Below are 23197 nucleotides of genomic sequence, written 5' to 3' on the forward strand. Positions count from 1 at the left end.
TAAACACTGTCTTTCCCCATATCCACATCCATCTTCCAATTCGATAGTTCTCTAAACACTGTCTTTCCCCATATCCACATCCATCTTCCAATTCGATAGTTCTCTAAACACTGTCTTTCCCCATATCCACATCCATCTTCCAATTGGATAGTTCTCTAAACACTGTCTTTCCCCATATCCACATCCATCTTCCAATTGGATAGTCTGTTCCTAACAGGGGGTACTTGATCCGCGCCTGGTGACGTCAGTGAAATGACCGGGCGAGTATTGATGGGAGGTGACGTCATAACCACCTCTTGTCCTAATGTGTAACGTTACATAACATCTCATTAGATTACAACACCTCTATATAATTGTTTAGCGTTGCATCACCACCGCCCCCCTCCCCAACACACAGAAACAAGAAACAAAGATAATACGAGAAATAATGATTTTTACAATCTCGTATACAAAATATAGAGAAGGCATTGTAATCTTGGAAAAAAAACCCCACCGAAATCGAAATTTTCACAATTCTCAACGTTTTACACCCCCCCCCCCCCGAAGTGGAAAAACTTGGTTTTGTAAATTCGTCAGTATATCAGTGTGTCTGTAAACACAATAACTTGAGTAGCCTATATTTTCAGTTATTTTGGCGAAATTTCATATACAGGTATTATGTTCAATTTAAAGCTCTGTAGGAACTTTTGAACGATTTTCTGGTAACCGGAAGTGGTACTTATTATTTGATATGGTTTCTTTAAGGCCAATAGCTTGAATACCGTTTACAATAGGTAGTCAAAATTTCACATATAAGTACTGTATTACATGCGCATATTTCTAGCTAATTCACAACGATATCTGGTAACCAAAAATGATATTTTACTATAGTTTTGAGTACTGTTTCAGTTAAGAAGACGCAATTTCAGATGCAAATATTAGATTCTATAACTAGATCACTTTTAACCTTTGACCTCCAATAAATGAAACTGGTACTCCATTTCTGGTCTCTTAAAATACCGATAATTTAAGTGCCGTTTCAGTTAGGTAGACCTAATTGTACACATTGGTATAAGTACTTATTTTCTACATTCTTTCAACTACTTAGTGATTTCAAATACTTAGTGATGGCAACTCGGGATATAGACATGATTTTTTTATCCATTTTTACTTTCTCGTATACGAAGTAGAGAGGAATTATTGTAATTGTATGACACCACACCTAGCAGCCTTATGACACCACCTAGCACCCTTATGACACCACACCTAGCACCCTTATGACACCACACCTAGCACCCTTATGACACCACACCTAGCACCCTTATGACACCAAACCTATCACTCTTATGACACCACACCTAGCACCCTTATGACACCACACCTAGCACCCTTATGACACCAAACCTATCACTCTTATGACACCACACCTAGCACCCTTATGACACCACACCTAGCACCCTTATGACACCACACCTAGCACCCTTATGACACCACACCTAGCACCCTTATGACACCACACCTAGCACCCTTATGACACCACACCTAGCACTCTTATGACACCACACCTAGCACCCTTATGACACCATCCCTAGCACCCTTATGACACCATACTTAGCACCCTTATGACACCACACCTAGCACTCTTATGACACCACACCTAGCACCCTTATGACACCACACCTAGCACCCTTATGACACCACACCTAGCACCCTTATGACACCACACCTAGCACCCTTATGACACCACCTAGCACCCTTATGACACCACACCTAGCACCCTTATGACACCACACCTAGCACCCTTATGACACCACACCTAGCACCCTTATGACACCACACCTAGCACCCTTATGACACCACACCTAGCACCCTTATGACACCACACCTAGCACCCTTATGACACCACACCTAGCACCCTTATGACACCACACCTAGCACCCTTATGACACCACCTAGCACCCTTATGACACCACACCTAGCACCCTTATGACACCACACCTAGCACCCTTATGACACCACACCTAGCACCCTTATGACACCACCTAGCACCCTTATGACACCACACCTAGCACCCTTATGACACCACACCTAGCACCCTTATGACACCACACCTAGCACCCTTATGACACCACACCTAGCACCCTTATGACACCACACCTAGCACCCTTATGACACCACACCTAGCACCCTTATGACACCACACCTAGCACCCTTATGACACCACACCTAGCACCCTTATGACACCACCTAGCACCCTTATGACACCACACCTAGCACCCTTATGACACCACACCTAGCACCCTTATGACACCACACCTAGCACCCTTATGACACCACCTAGCACCCTTATGACACCACCTAGCACCCTTATGACACCACACCTAGCACCCTTATGACACCACACCTAGCACCCTTATGACACCACACCTAGCACCCTTATGACACCACACCTAGCACCCTTATGACACCACACCTAGCACCCTTATGACACCACACCTAGCACCCTTATGACACCACACCTAGCACCCTTATGACACCACCTAGCACCCTTATGACACCACACCTAGCACCCTTATGACACCACACCTAGCACCCTTATGACACCACACCTAGCACCCTTATGACACCACACCTAGCACCCTTATGACACCACACCTAGCACCCTTATGACACCACACCTAGCACCCTTATGACACCACACCTAGCACCCTTATGACACCACACCTAGCACCCTTATGACACCACCTAGCACCCTTATGACACCACACCTAGCACCCTTATGACACCACACCTAGCACCCTTATGACACCACACCTAGCACCCTTATGACACCACACCTAGCACCCTTATGACACCACACCTAGCACCCTTATGACACCACACCTAGCACCCTTATGACACCACACCTAGCACTCTTATGACAGATATGACCTGTGACCTTTGTCTCATTTTTTGGCCTTTTTATTTCGCCAAATGCTACATAAGTTACTGAGTGTTGATGTTGTTTGGGCACTTAATGTAGTATTTCTTGCTTCGTTCCCTCAACAGATAGGATAGCCCCAAGCTTTTTGAATGAGAAAACTTCCTATAATCTTTGGTAATTTCATGTCTGGCATTATAACCCTCGGATTATTGGTTTTTGTCCTTTTCTTATCGACTTGATATAGGTTGTTTATATTTTGTCCGATCGGTCTACTAATTATAACACCCTTCATTGGTTGCTATGACATGTATGTTATTAGCGAAGGGATGTATTTGGGTGTGTGTGGGGGTGTACGACTACATTATGTAAGGGGTGAAGGTGCTGGTACATTGCGGGTTGGTGGAAGGGGGGGGGTGTACGACTACATTATGTAAGGGGTGAAGGTGCTGGTACATTGCGGGTTGGTGGAAGGGGGGGGGGGTGTACGACTACATTATGTAAGGGGTGAAGGTGCTGGTACATTGCGGGTTGGTGGAGGGGGGGGGTGTGTACGACTACATTATGTAAGGGGTGAAGGTGCTGGTACATTGCGGGTTGGTGGAAGGGGGGGTGGGGTGTACGACTACATTATGTAAGGGGTGAAGGTGCTGGTACATTGCGGGTTGGTGGAAGGGGGGGGGGGTGTACGACTACATTATGTAAGGGGTGAAGGTGCTGGTACATTGCGGGTTGGTGGAAGGGGGGGTGGGGTGTACGACTACATTATGTAAGGGGTGAAGGTGCTGGTACATTGCGGGTTGGTGGAAGGGGGGTCGAAGCGGGGCAACACTGGCGAGAGGCAGTTGAGACTTTATCGGACGAATGTGTGGCTCCAATGTGGGGAGTGACGCTGGGGCTATATTTTGTGTGTGTGTGTGTGTGGGGGGGGGGAAATGTATAAGTGTGCGATTGGCGGGGGAGGGGGCGGGGGAACCGCGATGTAAAGCTGTGGTTACACTGTGAAGGGGTGGGGGGAAATGTAAGGCTCATTAGGGGGGGGGGGGGGGGGTAGGCAGAGCTTCATTAGATGGGGGTGGAGGGAGAGACATAGAGCTGAATTGGGGAGAGGAAAGTTGGAGTTGCATGGGGGGGGGGCTGTTGTGAATTTATGGCAGTATTGGGTAGGGGAGGGCGAGGCTGCACCATTGAAGGGAGGGGGTAAGGATGACAAACTTTGACGTTTTACATCCGGAAAAACGTTTTGTGATTTTGTTTGTCTTTGTGCATAAAACAGGTTGACTTGAGTACCGACGAAACTTCATCATAAATAAAATATTAAATTTGTAGATTTTTAAATCAATTTTTAAGGGATTTTTGTTTAAATTGAGTCTATTATTGATGCTAGTGGGTTTGTTCCCCCTCCCCGTCCCCCACCTGAATCAGGAGATGCCGTAATTTGATAGGAAGGCATCCTCTTTCTACCTAGCTATGTTCCTAGCTTAATTTCCCTGCGAACACGATACATGAGGCAGATGAAATATATAGAATTATAAGTTCTAATAATAAACTAACTTATTCTTTACTCTATTTTCTTAATTTTTCTAATATCGGTAACTTGAGTACTGATTTAGTTCAGTGGATGAAAATCTATACACAGATATTACTTACTTGATTCTGATAAATTTTCAGTGTGTTCCGGTGACCAAAAGTAGTACTCTTTAATTTCTCAAAAAAAAAAAAAAGATTTCTTTTAATACTTTTTGCTCGATGACACTAACCATTTGGCATGAAATATTTTTTTCTACTAGATTATGTTACATTTTTTAAAAATGTAAGCATTAATTTAAAAAAAAATGTCTATAACCCAATAGCGCTGAAAGTGTTATTTTCCCTTATTGTTGTATAAGAATATAAGATAAAGGCTAAAGAAGATTTCTCCAGCTTCATTTAGTTGGCCAAAAAAAAAAAAAAAAACAACTCATGCGCGCATTAATGATGTAGTGAATAAATTTATTAGGACTCACTAGTGAAATCGCATAATTAACTGCTATCAATATGAGTAAAATCAATGGCAAACAATTCTAGTTGGATCTCAGTTTAGAGAAAGCTCCGTCACAAGTGATATGGGTAGACGCTTGTCATTATGTATTTATAAACAAACAAGTTTAGTTTTGCAACATTTGCGTGTATTTCTACAGCACGGGTTTTGAATCTTCACATGTGTTCATGTGTTAAATTTTCACATTTGTTCATGTGTTAAATCTTCACATTTGTTCATGTGTTGAATCTTCACATGTGTTCATGTGTTGAATCTTCACAAGTGTTCATGTGTTAAATTTTCACATGTGTTCATGTGTTAAATCTTCACATTTGTTCATGTGTTGAATCTTCACATGTGTTCATGTGTTGAATCTTCACATGTGTTCATGTGCTGAATCTTCACATGTGTTCATGTGTTAAATTTTCATATGTGTTCATGTGTTAAATCTTCACATTTGTTCATGTGTTGAATCTTCACATGTGTTCATGTGTTGAATCTTCACATGTGTTCATGTGTTGAATCTTCACATGTGTTCATAGGTTGAATCTTCACATGTGTTCATGTATTGAAACTTTACATGTGTACAAACGTTTAGATTTTGTATGGCTGTCTGAATCTTAGAGACTCTACATAACCGTTCACGTTTTGATAGCGTGCACGAATTTAGAACAGTGTATACAAATTAAACATACACACAAAAAAAAACAATGAAAAATGAACAGTGCACACTAATTAAATTGTACACTAATTAAAGTGTACACTTATTAAAGTGTATGAGTGGATTACGGCCAAAACGTGGAATTGGTAAAAAGTTGCACTGGTCAGCGAAATGCCTAGTATTGCCTCAGTGAACTTCCCTAGTTTATTTGTTGTTGGAATGTTTTCAATATGCGGAATATTAAGAGACGATTGGTCGAAATTTTGAATCAGAAGGTTATAGCGCTTACGGCCGTTTAGGAATGGCTGTTTTCTGTGTCCATTTTGTCAATACGAGCAGATTTTAGTACACAGTGATCAATTGACTTCTAAAATTCACAGAAAAAGCGCTCGCCTCTAACGACTAAGTCAATATCAGATTTAGGTGTGCGCTCATTTTCTCCAATTAATTTCGCAGGCGATCGTTTTTTTTTTTTTTTAGCATTATCGGATTCTAACGTAAGCTGCTTATCTGTACTGCATTACGTATTTTACAAAGTGTATATTGTTGCCACTAGCTCGACAAAAAAAAAAAAAAAAAAAAGGGGCTGACCAACTGGGTTAGGGTTAGGGTTAGGAAACGAAATTAAAATGCTGAATTTCACGCTATGATAATTAAGGGAGGGAAGGTGACGCCACCGGTGCAGTTAGCGTTACTTAACAAAAAATAAAGATTTTTTTTAAAGCAATAAAAAGTTAGGCTCTTTATAGGAATACTACAGCATCTATCATAGTGGCCCACACGGTACTAGTGGCCCACACGGTACTAGTGGCCCACACGGTACTAGTGGCCCACACGGTACTAGTGGCCCACACGGTACTAGTGGCCCACACGGTACTAGTGGCCCACACGGTACTAGTGGCCCACACGGTACTAGTGGCCCACACGGTACTAGTGGCCCACACGGTACTAGTGGCCCACACGGTACTAGTGGCCCACACGGTACTAGTGGCCCACACGGTACTAGTGGCCCACACGGTACTAGTGGCCCACACGGTACTAGTGGCCCACACGGTACTAGTGTACCGGCGGTCCAGTCAACGTATGCGACGAACACCATTGCGTCAAGTAAGAATGAAAAAGATGAAAAAGAATTATCTGGAATAAAAGCAATGGAAATATTTTTTGTGGGATAGGTTGCGATCCTTGATTGCTGATTTATTGCTGATATTGGAATGAGTTCTTTACAACAGTTCACTTAGGTTAGGATTAGGGCTCTTCATAACAATTAACATTGGCTATGATGAGGGTTAGTGTTCATCTTTAGTGTGAGCGTACATGACAACAAAGGGGGCCACATTGGCCATCATGTTCAGACCACGTGACTGCCGGCTGTAGCCTTCATCAATGCTGTCACTACGGTACATGTTGGGCTGGACGTCTGCCGGCTCGAAGAACCGTGATCCGGTCGACGTGTTGTCCTCGCTCGAGTGGTACACAGACCACGTGTCTGTGACGTCAGGAGTCAGCTGTAGGAAAAGATCAACTTCCGGTTCTTCATGATTCAGTGTTGTTGCGTCACCGTTTCCGTTAAAAACATTAGCATTGAAGTTTTCCTTTTGGTTAATTAGGTTTTCTTTTATTTTTTTCTGACCATCACGTTTATCATCGTTTGACTGGACCTCGTCTTCTTTCTTATTTTCTTCTTCTTTCTTGTTTTCTTCTTCACCGTCCTCCTCACCTGGAACATATTTTTTTGCTTCTAAATCGGCCAGCGGCCAGTTCTGTTTATATTCGTTGATGACCTCATCCATTTGACCCTTGAAGCTGACCGTCTTCAGGCTGATTCTGGCACCTCTAGATGACAGGACGTTTTTCAGCAACATCGGGATAAATCCACCAGCGAGGGTGGCCAACGTGGAGTTGGTCGATGACACCTACCGATACAATGTACACAATTTAACGGCGTACACAATTTAATATAGTGCACAATTCAAAAGCGTACTCCATTTTATAATGTATACAATTTAACAGTGTACGCAATCCTACATTATACAATAATTAACCGCAAACACAAATAAGCGGTGTACACAAATTCAACCGTTTACACAAATAAAGATTATAAAAATTTAACAGCAAACACACATTAACAATATACACAGAAAAATGTACACCAAATAAAACTGTACACGAATAAGAATTTTAAAACAAACAGTGTACACAAATTAACAGCGAAGACCTACAGATATTAAACGTTTACATAACAATGTACACAAAATTAAACATACGCAAATTTACACTGTAAACAAAATGAACAGCATACACAAAATAAGTTTACGTAATAACACATTTAAAGCATACACAAATTAACAATGTACTTAAACTAACGATGTATACAAATTAACAAAGCACACAAATTAACAGTGTACCCATACTAATATTGTAGACAAACCTACCGCATACACGTTTCCAAAGGCCATGACAACGATCATGACAAACATCAAAAACACGACGATAATCATAAACTTTCCTGTAGCCATCAGCAGACTCAAATACACTGGACCTGGTGCACCATAGACTTGAACCTGCGTTATGGGGAGGATCAGTCAGGTCAAAATATCATCAATACAAATGTTATTTACGCTAAATTAAACACACACTAGACCCAATACACCGGACCTGGTGCACCATAGACTTGAACCTGCGTTATGGGGAGGATCAGTCAGGTCAAAATATCATCAATACAAATGTTATTTACGCTAAATTGAAACACACACTAGACCCAATACACCGGACCTGGTGCACCATAGACTTGAACCTGCGTTATGGGGAGGGTCAGTCAGGTCAAAATATCATCAATACAAATGTTATTTACGCTAAATTAAACACACACTAGACCCAACAACTTTATTTAATTAAAGTAATTCATTAATCTGACCCACTCCACTGACCCACAAAACTGACTCACAAAACTTACTCACAAAACTGACCCACAAAACTGACCCACTCACCTGACCCACTCCACTGAACCACTCACCTAACCCACTCCACTGACCCACTCCACTGACCCACAAAACTGACCAACAAAACTGATCAACAAAACTGACCCACTGAACCACTCAACTAACCGACTCCACTGATCCACTCACCTGACCTACTCACCTGACCACTCCACTGACCCACAAAACTGACCCACTCCACTGACCCACAAAACTGACCCACTCCACTGACCCACTCACGTGACCCACTTCACTGACCCACTTCACTGACCCACTCCGCTGACCCACAAAAATTACCCACAAAACTGACCGACTAACCTAGACCACTCACCTGACCCACTCTACTGACCCACTCCACTGACCCACTCCACTGACCCACAAAAATTACCCACAAAACTGACCGACTAACCTAGACCACTCACCTGACCCAATCTACTGACCCACTCCACTGACCCACTCCACTGACCCACAAAAATTACCCACAAAACTGACCGACTAACCTAGACCACTCACCTGACCCACTCTACTGACCCACAAAACTGACCCACTCCACTGACCCACAAAACTGACCCACAAAACTGACCGACAAACCTAGACCACTCACCTGACCCACAAAGCTAACCCTCTACACTGACCCACAAAACTGACCGACTAACCTAGACCACTTCACTGACCCACAGAACTGACCAACTCCACTGACCCACAAAACTGACCGACTAACCTAGACCACTCGCTTGACCCACAAAGCTAACCCTCTCCACTGACCCACAAAACTGACCGACTAACCTAGACCACTCACCTGACCCACTCCACTGACCCGCAAAACTGACCCACAAAACTGACCCACAAAACTGACCCACAAAACTGACCGACTAACCTAGACCACTCACCTGACCCACTCCACTGACCCACTCCACTGACCCACTCCACTGACCCACAAAACTGACCGACTAACCTAGACCACTCACCTGACCCACTCCACTGACCCACTCCACTGACCCACTCCACTGACCCACTCCACTGACCCACTCCACTGACCCACTCCACTGACCCACAAAACTGACCGACTAACCTAGACCACTCACCTGACCTACTCCACTGACCCACAAAACTGACCCACTCCACTGACCCACAAAACTGACCCACAAAACTGACCCACAAAACTGACCGACTAACCTAGACCACTCACATGACCCACTCCACTGACCCACTCCACTGACCCACAAAACTGACCCACAAAACTGACCGACTAACCTAGACCACTCACCTGACCCACTCCACTGACCCACAAAACTGACCCACAAAACTGACCGACTAACCTAGACCACTCACCTGACCTACTCCACTGACCCACTCCACTGACCCACTCCACCGACCCACTCCACTGACCCACTCCACTGACCCACAAAACTGACCCACAAAACTGACCCACAAAACTGACCGACTCCACTGACCCACAAAACTGACCCACAAAACTGACCGACTAACCTAGACCACTCACCTGACCTACTCCACTGACCCACTCCACTGACCCACTCCACTGACCCACTCCACTGACCCACAAAACTGACCGACTAACCTAGACCACTAACCTGACACAACCTCTGGAATAGCCTAAGTGGAATTCTTGGCGTATCAAACTTGTCTAAAAATAGCAAGGGTTGGCCTATGTCCCATTGTATTTCCCCGTCCTTGTAATGGATTCTTGGGGGACGCTCTTTCTTTTCATCAATACATTTCATCTGCCGAATGATATTTGTATATAGCTTTGTTTATAACTGTTTGTTTTTAAGTAAGTTCCCTTGTATCATGTAAAACTGGGGAGTAGGATGAAACTCATAATGAAATCCGAAAGTGAAAAAAGTTTTTTTTTTTTTTTTGGAGAGCCGCAAAGTTCTTATAAAATGCTTATGAATATATATATCATATTTTTATATAACAGGAAAGGGGATGGCAATTCAAGTTCAATTGGGGTATGGATAGAATTTTCATGAACTGTTTGAAAACTTAAAAGTTTAAATAAAATAGAATCAAGTAGAAAATAGATTAGTCATCGAATGAAAGCAAACCATAGAGCGAATAATGAGTACTGTTTATAGGAAACATCGATTAATTAAAAAATAATTTGCTTATAATTAAGACATGTATTTTGCCAAGAATGCATTGTCATCAAGTCTTTACGAACGTGAAAAGAGAAAGAAATCTGTACGGTAGAAGTGTTTTTTTTTTTTAATCGTGCACAATAATTAAAAGAGATTTCGCAATTTTGCATCTCTCCACTTTGTGGTTTGTGGAAGATGAAGGATGCATTGTATACCTGCGAAAATCTAATTCGAGATCTTGATAAAGTTTTATGTTTAAATAACCTTTAGCAGCCGAAATAAATAGTTTTTAATTCAGCCCATCCTCTCTCTCTCTCTCTCTCTCTCTCTCTCTCTCTCTCTCTCTCTCTCTCTCTCTCTCTCTCTCTCTCTGTTTAGACCCGATGACCAGAGTACCATTTCAGATAGGTTTGTGAAATATTATATATTCGTGTTATATATCGAATTTGTAGTTTTCTCGTAGGCTTTTTCAGATGACATGAATAATACAATATCATAATTAAATTACAAAAAATTATTTTAATGGAAAAATTTAAATGAATAATTTAAAATCTCAACACATTCTATTACCGTTGAAAAATATGCATGCGTATTTAACATCTTTAATCGTGTGGTCCTGCATTGCGTGATTACAACAAATACATTTTATTCAAGAATGTGTGTCCACTTTAAGTAGGCCTCAAGATTTAGGTTATTAAGTTACTATCTCTTTTGTAGGGCGATGTTTAAACCGAATGTCGGTACTCACGAAGGAGCATCCGTAAAAATAGAGATGAAACAAACAATTATATTAACTGGTTCATGCATCAACTAAGATTTTGTTGGTTTATGTGTTATCTATATAAAAAGATGCAAATGGAACTATAATAATATCTAATTATTATCCCCACCCCGAAGAAAGTCTACAGCTCCCCACCACCGAACTGGATTTTATATAGAAAACATATACTTTTACCAGTGTCCCCGGAAAATTAAATCCGACCCCCCCCCCCACTATAAATAGCAAGTGCCCCCCCCCCCCCACCACGTAGAAAAAAGACTTGAAGAAACACTGACAAGGAGAGTAGCTGGAGTGGTTGTACACACAGGTAAATAAAACGAAATAAATATCGTCGTAAATTATTGCGAATGTAAAAGCAATTACAATGTAACTAAACTGTACTGAAACAAGCGTAAACTGAAACTACACTGTACTAACTCTAACCATAACTACATTCTATTAACCGTATCTGTTTTTCAATTAATCGTACCTGAAAAGCCGTATTTTCTTGCACGTCCGCGGACTGACTGGCAATACTCTTGAGCTCGGCTGATGTCCTCTCTGAGAATTCTTCAATGACAAATTTATTTAAAGACAGGTAGTTCTCAAACACGTTGCTATAGCAATCATTCATGTAGACAAAAACAAGCAAGACCATCGAGACGTACTTCAGGACATTACCAGCGTTTATAATAATTCCCATCATAGTAAAGGCCATCACCTGCAAACAGTATAGTAAAGGCCATCACCGGCAATCATGGTTTTAAAAGACTTTTATCACCCCCTTCCAAAAGGACCGCATCAGCGCACATCGTCACGAAAAAAACCAGACGCCCAATAAACTGGCATACAATATGAGTACTTTGAAGTTTCTTATATATTACACTAGCCGTCCCGGCCAGGCTCCGCACTGGCTTTTGTGAACAACTTATCTGTAAAGAACCGTGACTTATAATTATGTTTGTCATATACCTGGCGCTGCCTGGAATTCGGGAATATGTTAAATTTCCAATATGCAAAGCTAGTAAATTTATATAACCCTGAACTTAACTCTAACCTACCTTAACCACAACCAACCACAACCACAAACAAAAAGATAAACAAAGATAAACCGCGCACTTCTATGTCTAAAAAACCAAACACATAAACAAACACAAACAAAAACACTTATGTAAAAACTAAATCAAACATAAACCTTAAAGCTCACCACAACGTCAACCGTGAACATGAACATACAAATAAAAAAATATAAACGAAAACGTAAACGTACAGGTACACGTAGAAGTAGACGTAGACGTAACATACATTTAAAAAATACACATACACATACACATACACATACACATACACATACACATACACATACACATACACATACACATACACATACACATACACATACACATACGCATTCACATACACATACACATACAAATACACATACACATACACATACACATACACATACGCATACACATACGCATACGCATACGCATACGCATACGCATACGCATGCGCATACGCATACGCATACGCATACGCATACGCATACGCATTCGCATACACATACACATACACATACACATACACATACACATACACATACACATACACATACACATACACATACACATACACATACACATACACATACACATACACATACACATACACATACACATACACATACACATACACATACACATACACATACACATACACATACACATACACATACACATACACATACACATACACATACACATACACATACACATACACATACACATACACATACACATACACATACACATACACATACACATACACATACACATACACATACACATACACATACACATACACATACACATACACATACACATACACATACATTTACACATGCATATGCATTTGCACATGCACATACACATACACATGCACAAAAATGCCGATTCTCTATAAAAATCCGTATTCAATTACATTTTTCGTTTCCAGTTAAATTTTAAGTTGAGGTGGTGATTTTGGTTTTGGTTTCGGTTCAGAAAAAAACCAATATCAAACTATCGCCGGTTGTTTTTCTCCTTCAATGGGCCATTTATCTAGTATATAATAATACACTACTATTTAGATAACTATAGATAAAATGTGGGTCTTTTCCTAAACATTAGTCAAGTTATCGAATAGATAATATTGTGACCTACACATCCCTTGAATGTTCAAGGTTCTCAAAAAGAGTCACAAAATACTTAAACTTTCCTGGCTACAATATACATATGGCTAATATCTATTTTTTCCATCAAAATTTCAGCCTGGACAACGCCTACCTAGGAGCAATCTTAGGTAGGATGTTCCATCACGATACATTTGAACCTAGTCTAACTGTATAAAACAACCAACTCGACTCCTCGATACACTGAACCCTCAATTACACAGCTCACTACTACACAAAAACTAAACATTACCGTTTTCACGATACCATCAACTCGATACTATCAACTCAATACCTCCAACACGATACCATCAACTCACGACAACTGAAAAAGACGGCTCTTTATACTTTCAACTCAACTACCCAACGTTCTCAAATCACGATTATACAACTCACGAGTTCTCAAGATTAAGCATAATAAACTGTACGACACAACCCCACCTTTTCTAATTCCTTTCCCAACCAACAAAGACACACCCCACCTTTTCTAATTCCATTCCCAACCAACAAAGACACAACCCCACCTTTTCTAATTCCATTCCCAATCAACAAAGACACAACCCCACCTTTTCTAATTCCATTCCCAACGAACAAAGACACAACCCCTCCTTGTCTAATTCCATTCCCAATCAACAAAGACACAACCCCACCTTTTCTAATTCCATTCCCAATCAACAAAACACAACCCCACCTTTTCTAATTCCATTTCCAACCAACAAAGACACAACCCCACCTTTTCTAATTCCATTCCCAACCAACAAAGACACAACCCCACCTTTTCTAATTCCATTCCCAACCAACAAAGACACAACCCCACCTTTTCTAATTCCATTCCCAATCAACAGGACACAATCCCACCTTTTCTAATTCTATTCCCAACCAACAAAGACACAACCCCACCTTTTCTAATTCCATTCCCAATCAACAAAGACACAACCCCACCTTTTCTAATTCCATTCCCAACGAACAAAGACACAACCCCACCTTGTCTAATTCCATTCCCAATCAACAAAGACACAACCCCACCTTTTCTAATTCCATTCCCAATCAACAAAACACAACCCCACCTTTTCTAATTCCATTTCCAACCAACAAAGACACAACCCCACCTTTTCTAATTCCATTCCCAACCAACAAAGACACAACCCCACCTTTTCTAATTCCATTCCCAATCAACAAAGACACAACCCCACCTTTTCTAATTCCATTCCCAACGAACAAAGACACAACCCCACCTTGTCTAATTCCATTCCCAATCAACAAAGACACAACCCCACCTTTTCTAATTCCATTCCCAATCAACAAAACACAACCCCACCTTTTCTAATTCCATTTCCAACCAACAAAGACACAACCCCACCTTTTCTAATTCCATTCCCAACCAACAAAGACACAACCCCACCTTTTCTAATTCCATTCCCAACCAACAAAGACACAACCCCACCTTTTCTAATTCCATTCCCAATCAACAGGACACAATCCCACCTTTTCTAATTCTATTCCCAACAAACAAAGACACAACCCCACCTTTTCTAATTCCATTCCCAATCAACAAAGACACAACCCCACCTTTTCTAATTCCATTCCCAACGAACAAAGACACAACCCCACCCTGTCTAATTCCATTCCCAATCAACAAAGACACAACCCCACCTTTTCTAATTCCATTCCCAATCAACAAAACACAACCCCACCTTTTCTAATTCCATTTCCAACCAACAAAGACACAACCCCACCTTTTCTAATTCCATTCCCAACCAACAAAGACACAACCCCACCTTTTCTAATTCCATTCCCAACCAACAAAGACACAACCCCACCTTTTCTAATTCCATTCCCAATCAACAGGACACAATCCCACCTTTTCTATTTCTATTCCCAACCAACAAAGACACAACCCCACCTTTTCTAATTCCATTCCCAACCAACAAAGACACAATCCCACCTTTTCTAATTCTATTCCCAACCAACAAAGACACAACCCCATCTTTTCTAATTCCATTCCCAACCGTCAAAGACACAACCCCACCTGTTCTAATTCCATTCCCAATCAACAAAGACACAACCCCACCTTTTCTAATTCCATTCCCAACGAACAAAGACACAACCCCACCTTGTCTAATTCCATTCCCAATCAACAAAGACACAACCCCACCTTTTCTAATTCCATTCCCAATCAACAAGACACAACCCCACCTTTTCTAATTCCATTTCCAACCAACAAAGACACAACCCCACCTTTTCTAATTCCATTCCCAACCAACAAAGACACAACCCCACCTTTTCTAATTCCATTCCCAACCAACAAAGACACAACCCCACCTTTTCTAATTCCATTCCCAATCAACAGGACACAATCCCACCTTTTCTAATTCTATTCCCAACCAACAAAGACACAACCCCACCTTTTCTAATTCCATTCCCAACCAACAAAGACACAATCCCACCTTTTCTAATTCTATTCCCAACCAACAAAGACACAACCCCATCTTTTCTAATTCCATTCCCAACCATCAAAGACACAACCCCACCTGTTCTAATTCCATTCCCAATCAACAAAGACACAACCCCACCTTTTCTAATTCCATTCCCAAAAAACAAAGACACAAAACCCACCTTTTCTTATTCCATTCACAATCAGCAAGGCACAACCCCACCTTTTCTAATTCCATTTCCAACCAACAAAGACACAACATCACCTTTTCTGATTCCATTCCCAACCAACAAAGACACAACCCCACCTTTTCTAATTCCATTCCCAACCAACAAAGACACAAAACCCACCTTTTCTTATTCCATTCCCAATCAACAGGACACAACGCCATCTTTTCTAATTCCATTCCCAACCAACAAAGACACAACGCCATCTTTTCTAATTCCATTCCCAACCAACAAAAACACAACCCCACCTTTTCTAATTCCATTCCCAATCAACAAAGACACAACCCCACCTTTTCTAATTCTATTCCCAACCAACAAAGACACAAACCCACCTTTTCTAATTCCATTCCCAATCAACAAAGACACAACCCCACCTTTTCTAATTCCATTCCCAATCAACTAAGACACAATCTTACCTTTTCTAATTCCATTCCCAACCAACAAAGACACAACCCCACCTTTTCTAATTCCATTCCCAACCAACAAAGACACAACCCCACCTTTTCTAATTCCATTCCCAACCAACAAAGACACAACCCCACCTTTTCTAATTCCATTCCCAATCAGCAAAGACACAATCTTACCTTTTCTAATTCCATTCCCAACCAACAAAGCCACAACCCCACCTTTTCTAATTCCATTCCCAACCAACAAAGACACAAACCCACCTTTTCTAATTCCATTCCCAACCAACAAAGACACAACCCCACCTTTTCTAATTCCATTCCCAATCAACAAAGACACAACCCCACCTTTTCTAATTCCATTCCCAACCAACAAAGACACAACCCCACCTTTTCTAATTCCATTCCCAATCAACAAAGACACAACCCCACCTTGTCTAATTCCATTCCCAACCAACAAAGACACAAACCCACCTTTTCTAATTCCATTCCCAATCAACAAAGACACAACCCCACCTTTTCTAATTCCATTCCCAACCAACAAAGACACAAACCCACCTTTTCTAATATCATTCCCAATCAACAAAGACACAACCCCACCTTTTCTAATTCCATTCCCAATCAACTAAGACACAATCTTACCTTTTCTAATTCCATTCCCAACCAACAAAGACACAACCCCACCTTTTCTAATTCCATTCCCAACCAACAAAGACACAACCCCACCTTTTCTAATTCCATTCCCAACCAACAAAGACACAACCCCACCTTTTCTAATTCCATTCCCAATCAACAAAGACACAACCCCACCTTTTCTAATTCCATTCCCAACCAACAAAGACACAAACCCACCTTTTCTAATTCCATTCCCAATCAACAAAGACACAACCCCACCTTTTCTAATCCCATTCCCAACCAACAAAGACACAACGGAACCATTCACTAAACGACTGCAGCTAATCACTCTTCGATGCCATATTAGTTAAGGTGATGCTGGTGAACTACTACGCAACCGCCTCTCTCAAACTCTGCAAGCCCTACCACCAAAATCTACCACCAAAGACCAAATCTACCACCAAAGACCAAATCAACCACCAAGGACCAAATCTACCACCAAGGACCGAATCTACCACCAAGGACCAAATCTACCACCAAGGACCAAATCTACCACCAAGGACCAAATCTACCACCAAGGACCAAATCAACCACCAAGGACCGAATCTACCACCAAGGACCAAATCTACCACCAAGGACCGAATCTACCACCAAGGACCAAATCTACCACCAAGGACCGAATCTACCACCAAGGACCAAATCTACCACCAAGGACCAAATCTACCACCAAGGACCAAATCTACCACCAAGGACCAAATCTACCACCAAGGACCAAATCTACCACCAAGGACCAAATCTACCACCAAGGACCAAATCTACCACCAAGGACCAAATCTACCACCAAGGACCAAATCTACCACCAACTACGGTACCCCAAAAACCACCAACTACGGTACCCCAAAAACCACCAACTACGGTACCCCAAAAACCACCAACTACGGTACCCCAAAAACCACCAACTACGGTACCCCAAAAACCACCAACTACGGTACCCCAAAAACCACCAACTACGGTACCCCAAAAACCACCAACTACGGTACCCCAAAAACCACAAGACTCGCCTTTTTATCACCAAGCAACCAACACAACAACAATCTCCCTTTGATACACACAAAACACAACAACACTCTCCCTTTGATACACACAAAACACAACAACAATCTCCCTTTGATACACACAAAACACAACAACAATCTCCCTTTGATACACACAAAACACAACAACAATCTCCCTTTGATACACACAAAACACAACAACAATCTCCCTTTGATACACACAAAACACAACAACAATCTCCCTTTGATACACACAAAACACAACAACAATCTCCCTTTGATACACACAAAACACAACAACAATCTCCCTTTGATACACACAAAACACAACAACAATCTCCCTTTGATACACACAAAACACAACAACAATCTCCCTTTGATACACACAAAACACAACAACAATCTCCCTTTGATACACACAAAACACAACAACAATCTCCCTTTGATACACACAAAACACAACAACAATCTCCCTTTGATACACACAAAACACAACTATTCTACAAAACAACTGACATCATTACACAATTCAACAACCCATAGCAAATTTAGCCACAACTACAATGGAAAAATAACCACAACCAATATGAAGAAAGCTATTAGAAAGAAGCACTGCTTTGACGTTTCTCATTGGACTAAAGGCGATAAAACTACATAGCTTCCCATTTACATAAGACAACAAGTCTTAGTGTCGAAATAATTGATAAGCAAGCAATAGAACAAAACAAAAACCCAATAATTTATTCCTTAATCGCAGTATTGTGTATAACGTGCAACATTTTATTATGCTTAAAATGAATATTTAATATTTTGTTTAAATCCTTTCTATGAGCGATTAATGAAAGAGATTTTTGTATATTTTTCGACCAATTCATTCAGTTAAAAATATCGAGTAACAAAATAAACCGTTCGTATTTAATAAGAATTAGTGTTAAGTTTAAAATTGATTAGTTTTAGTATAGGAATATGTATAGGGCGACATTTATTTTTTTCGAAAACATAGCAAAGCCACGCAGTACACTTCTTTGATATTAAAAGTACGTACCTCTATAAACAGTCCAATTGATTCAGAGAACAACAAAGCTATAGAATAAAGTATGCACAGACAAAAGATCGCTGTCACAACTTGTAAGCCGACGCTTTTGAAGGTGAGACATCCGTAACACCCCATATCGTCAGGACAACAATGGTTTTCATCCACGGGCGTGACCTCGTCCTCGGCATGGACAGCCTGGTCGATCTTCTGCCACTTCTTGCCGTAATGCTGCAGTTTACTGACTATTTTCTTTTTGCCGCCTTTGACATTTTGGGGTTGTCTACTCGCTAATTGTTTAGCGTGATACGGCAGTTTGTAGGTCAAGTAGATGGTTGGCACACAGTAAATGATAAAGTAGAGCAAACATGCAGGCAGGACAAGGATAAGGTAGACGGGAGCCACTAGGAACCCCAGCAGACCCCAACGTTTGAACGGGTAGACGCAGGCTTGGACCATCATGCCGAGAACTTCTGTCTGCGAGACAGCGTTCATGTCTTGCAGAGATGACTTGCAGATGTCTTTTAGCTTGTTCCTAAAGCTGGGACTAGCGAAGCCGATGATGACACCGATGAGAAAGTAAAGGATATATGTGGTGATAAAAATGGCGTGAGTCGGAGTCAGATACTGAATGACATTGGTTCGGTAGAAACTGAAAGCCTCGTCCAGACCGTTAGCCTCACGTGCCAAACGTCGTTGGGTGAGCTCCTCGGCCTCAAACTTGTAGTAGATGATAAGCCGGATGTAGAAGGGGAGGGGTATGGCCGCAAGCAGCAGAGCCTTGATGATGAGCTGTGAACAGAGAACGTTTGGCACTTCAAGAGAGCATAAGTCAGACAGCTCTAACCAATACATAAGACTTCCCTAACCCATACATAAGACTTCCCTAAGTCATACATAAGACTGACCTAACCCATAAATGAGACAACTCTAAAGTGTTACATGGCAAAAGTGGTTCGGGTTTTGATTGGTTTGACTTACCAAGTGGTTCGGGTTTTGATTGGTTTGACTTACCAAGTGGTTCGGGTTTGGATTGGTTTGACTTACCAAGTGGTTCGGGTTTTGATTGGTTTGACTTACCAAGTGGTTCGGGTTTGGATTGGTTTGACTTACCAAGTGGTTCGGGTTTGGATTGGTTTGACTTACCAAGTGGTTCGGGTTTGGATTGGTTTGACTTACCAAGACGAGTTTCTGCCACTGCATGAAGTGCCGGGTGTTCTCCCCAAGAAAGGTGAAGATGTTGGTCTCACAGCACGGCTCGAGGGGGCCCAGGGCTCGGATCTTACACCTGACCAGATTGTCGTACATCGTCTTGAGCAAACCGACGGGAGGGTCGTACTCGGGAATTATTCGCTTGCCTTTGACCTGCTCGGTGACCAGTGGAGGAGTACTGACACACGGCAGACATATGGCAGACATATGGCAGACATATGGCAGACATATGGCAGACATATGGCAGACATATGGCAGACATATGGCAGACATATGGCAGACATATGGCAGACATATGGAAGACATATGGCAGACATATGGCAGACATATGGCAGACATATGGCACACACATTTAGACATATTGACACACATGATAGACACATAAAGAACCACGAAAGTAACATAACAGCATTTGTATATATATATATATATATATATATATATATATATATATATATATATATATATATATATATATATATATATATATATATATATACGCGTGTGTATGTGTGTGTGCGTGCGCGCGCATGTGTGTACATATTGTTATCAATACGATTTTTCTAACAACGTATTTAAATGATAGAGAAATGGTTCACTAGCTTAAATAGACACATAACACAGAGATAAAGTTCAGTTCCTATAAATGATAGTTGAGCAGATATTGTACATCAATGAAAGAAATCAACATTTTCAACCTCTGTTGATTTGTAGAGCTTCTACCTCGCCTTTTATCACACATGTGCCCAGCTGAGTACATGAATTCAGTAGCTCCAATACAACGTTGCCGGTAACATATCAAGTATTTCACATCCAATATCACTTCTCTCCCACACACAACATCACTTCTCTCCCACACACATCATCACTTCTCTCCCACACACACCATCACTTCTCTCCCACACACACCATAACTTCTCTCCCACACACAGCATCTTGTCTCTCCCACACACAACATAACTTCTCTCCCCCACACACACCATCACCTCTCTCCCACATACAGCATCATGTCTCTCCCACACACAACATCATGTCTCTCCCACACACACCATCACTTCTCTCCCACACACAACATCACGTCTCTCCCACACACAACATCACTTCTCTCCCACACACACCATCACTTCTCTCCCACACACACCATCACTTCTCTCCCACACACAACATCACGTCTCTCCCACACACAACATCACGTCTCTCCCACACTCAACATCATGTCTCTCCCACACACAACATCACTTCTCTCCCACACACATCATCACTTCTCTCCCACACACAACATCACTTCTCTCCCACATACAACATCACTTCTCTCCCACATACAACATCATGTCTCTCCCACATACAACATCACTTCTCTCCCACACACAACATCACTTCTCTCCCACATACAACATCACTTCTCTCCCACACACAACATCATGTCTCTCCCACACACAACATCACTTCTCTCCCACATACAACATCACTTCTCTCCCACATACAACATCACTTCTCTCCCACATACAACATCACTTCTCTCCCACATACAACATCACCCTATCTGTCATTCCTTCACCCCAGGATATGCCCATTGGTTTCAGACAGGTAATAGTTACATTTAGGGGATATGCGCATAAAAAATCACTAAAAAAATCTGATTTTTCATCACGATGTGTTTCTTGCACTTTTGGATACTTTGCCCATTTTTGTATTCAGATAACAATAGTTTTAATGATAAAAAAATTGTTTGGTGAGTTTAGAAAAAATGAATAATATCCCCTTAAAGTAACAACCCCACTAACAGTTGGCCTGTAATCAGATCTCTATTCGCACAATTCACACATACTAATGGTATCATAATACACAATCTATCTAGAAATACACGTGCTCATATAAATACACGTGTTCATATATATATATACGCTATACAGTTAGACTCAAATAAATTTTCAATCTAATCCTAACCTTTATGCGAAGTTTTGATACGGTCACAGTGAACGTCTCATCCAATGGAATAGTTTTAAGAAAATTTCTAAATCTGGACCAATTCGAGATTTGTTTGAAATCTATTTTCGTCTTGGCTGTCACGGTGCTGTCCATCTAAAATGTTCAACCAAATTATGATTAGAAATTTAGCATTTACATTATAAAAGCTACTCAACCAAATTATGATTAGAAATTTAGCATTCACATTATAAAAATAGCTACTCAACCAAATAATGGTTAGAAATTTAGCATTTACATTATAAAAGTTACTTAACCAAATTATGATTAGAAATTTAGCATTTACATTGTAAAAGTTAGTTACTTAACCAAATTATGGTTAGAAATTTAGCATTTACATTATAAAAGTTAGTTACTCAACCAAATTATGGTTAGAAATTTAGCATTTACATTATAAAAGTTAGTTACTCAACCATATTATGGTAAGAAATTTAGTATTTACATTATAAAAATAGCTACTTAACCAAATAATAATTAGAAATATAAAATTTAGTTACTTGTTACGGGTCAGTTGTAGGTTATACAGAAATAGGTTAGAAAAATCTTGAATTAGGAGAGAGTGTGTGTGTGAGTTTAGTTTACCCTAGAGCATTATTAAC

The 23197-nt window shown here is 41.0% G+C and overlaps 1 protein-coding gene across 1 annotated transcript in view; it reads right to left on the reverse strand.

Annotated features, from left to right (window-relative positions):
- Positions 1–4874: 4874 nt before the first annotated feature.
- LOC131951626 (uncharacterized) overlaps positions 4875–23197 on the reverse strand; it is a 42909-nt gene continuing 24586 nt past the window's right edge. The window contains exons 9-15 of the mRNA XM_059313964.1: positions 22560–22694; positions 20580–20765; positions 19413–20192; positions 11911–12141; positions 10151–10300; positions 8016–8144; positions 4875–7496 (exon numbers count right to left, since the gene is read on the reverse strand). Of these exons, the coding sequence (XP_059169947.1) occupies positions 6870–7496; positions 8016–8144; positions 10151–10300; positions 11911–12141; positions 19413–20192; positions 20580–20765; positions 22560–22694 (2238 nt within the window). The 3' untranslated portion in view covers positions 4875–6869. The remainder of the gene's footprint in view (positions 7497–8015; positions 8145–10150; positions 10301–11910; positions 12142–19412; positions 20193–20579; positions 20766–22559; positions 22695–23197) is intronic.

This window comes from Physella acuta, unplaced genomic scaffold (assembly GCF_028476545.2).
Source record: "Physella acuta isolate Inbredline_101_S28 unplaced genomic scaffold, ASM2847654v3 ptg000818l, whole genome shotgun sequence".
Lineage (NCBI taxonomy): Eukaryota > Metazoa > Mollusca > Gastropoda > Physidae > Physella > Physella acuta.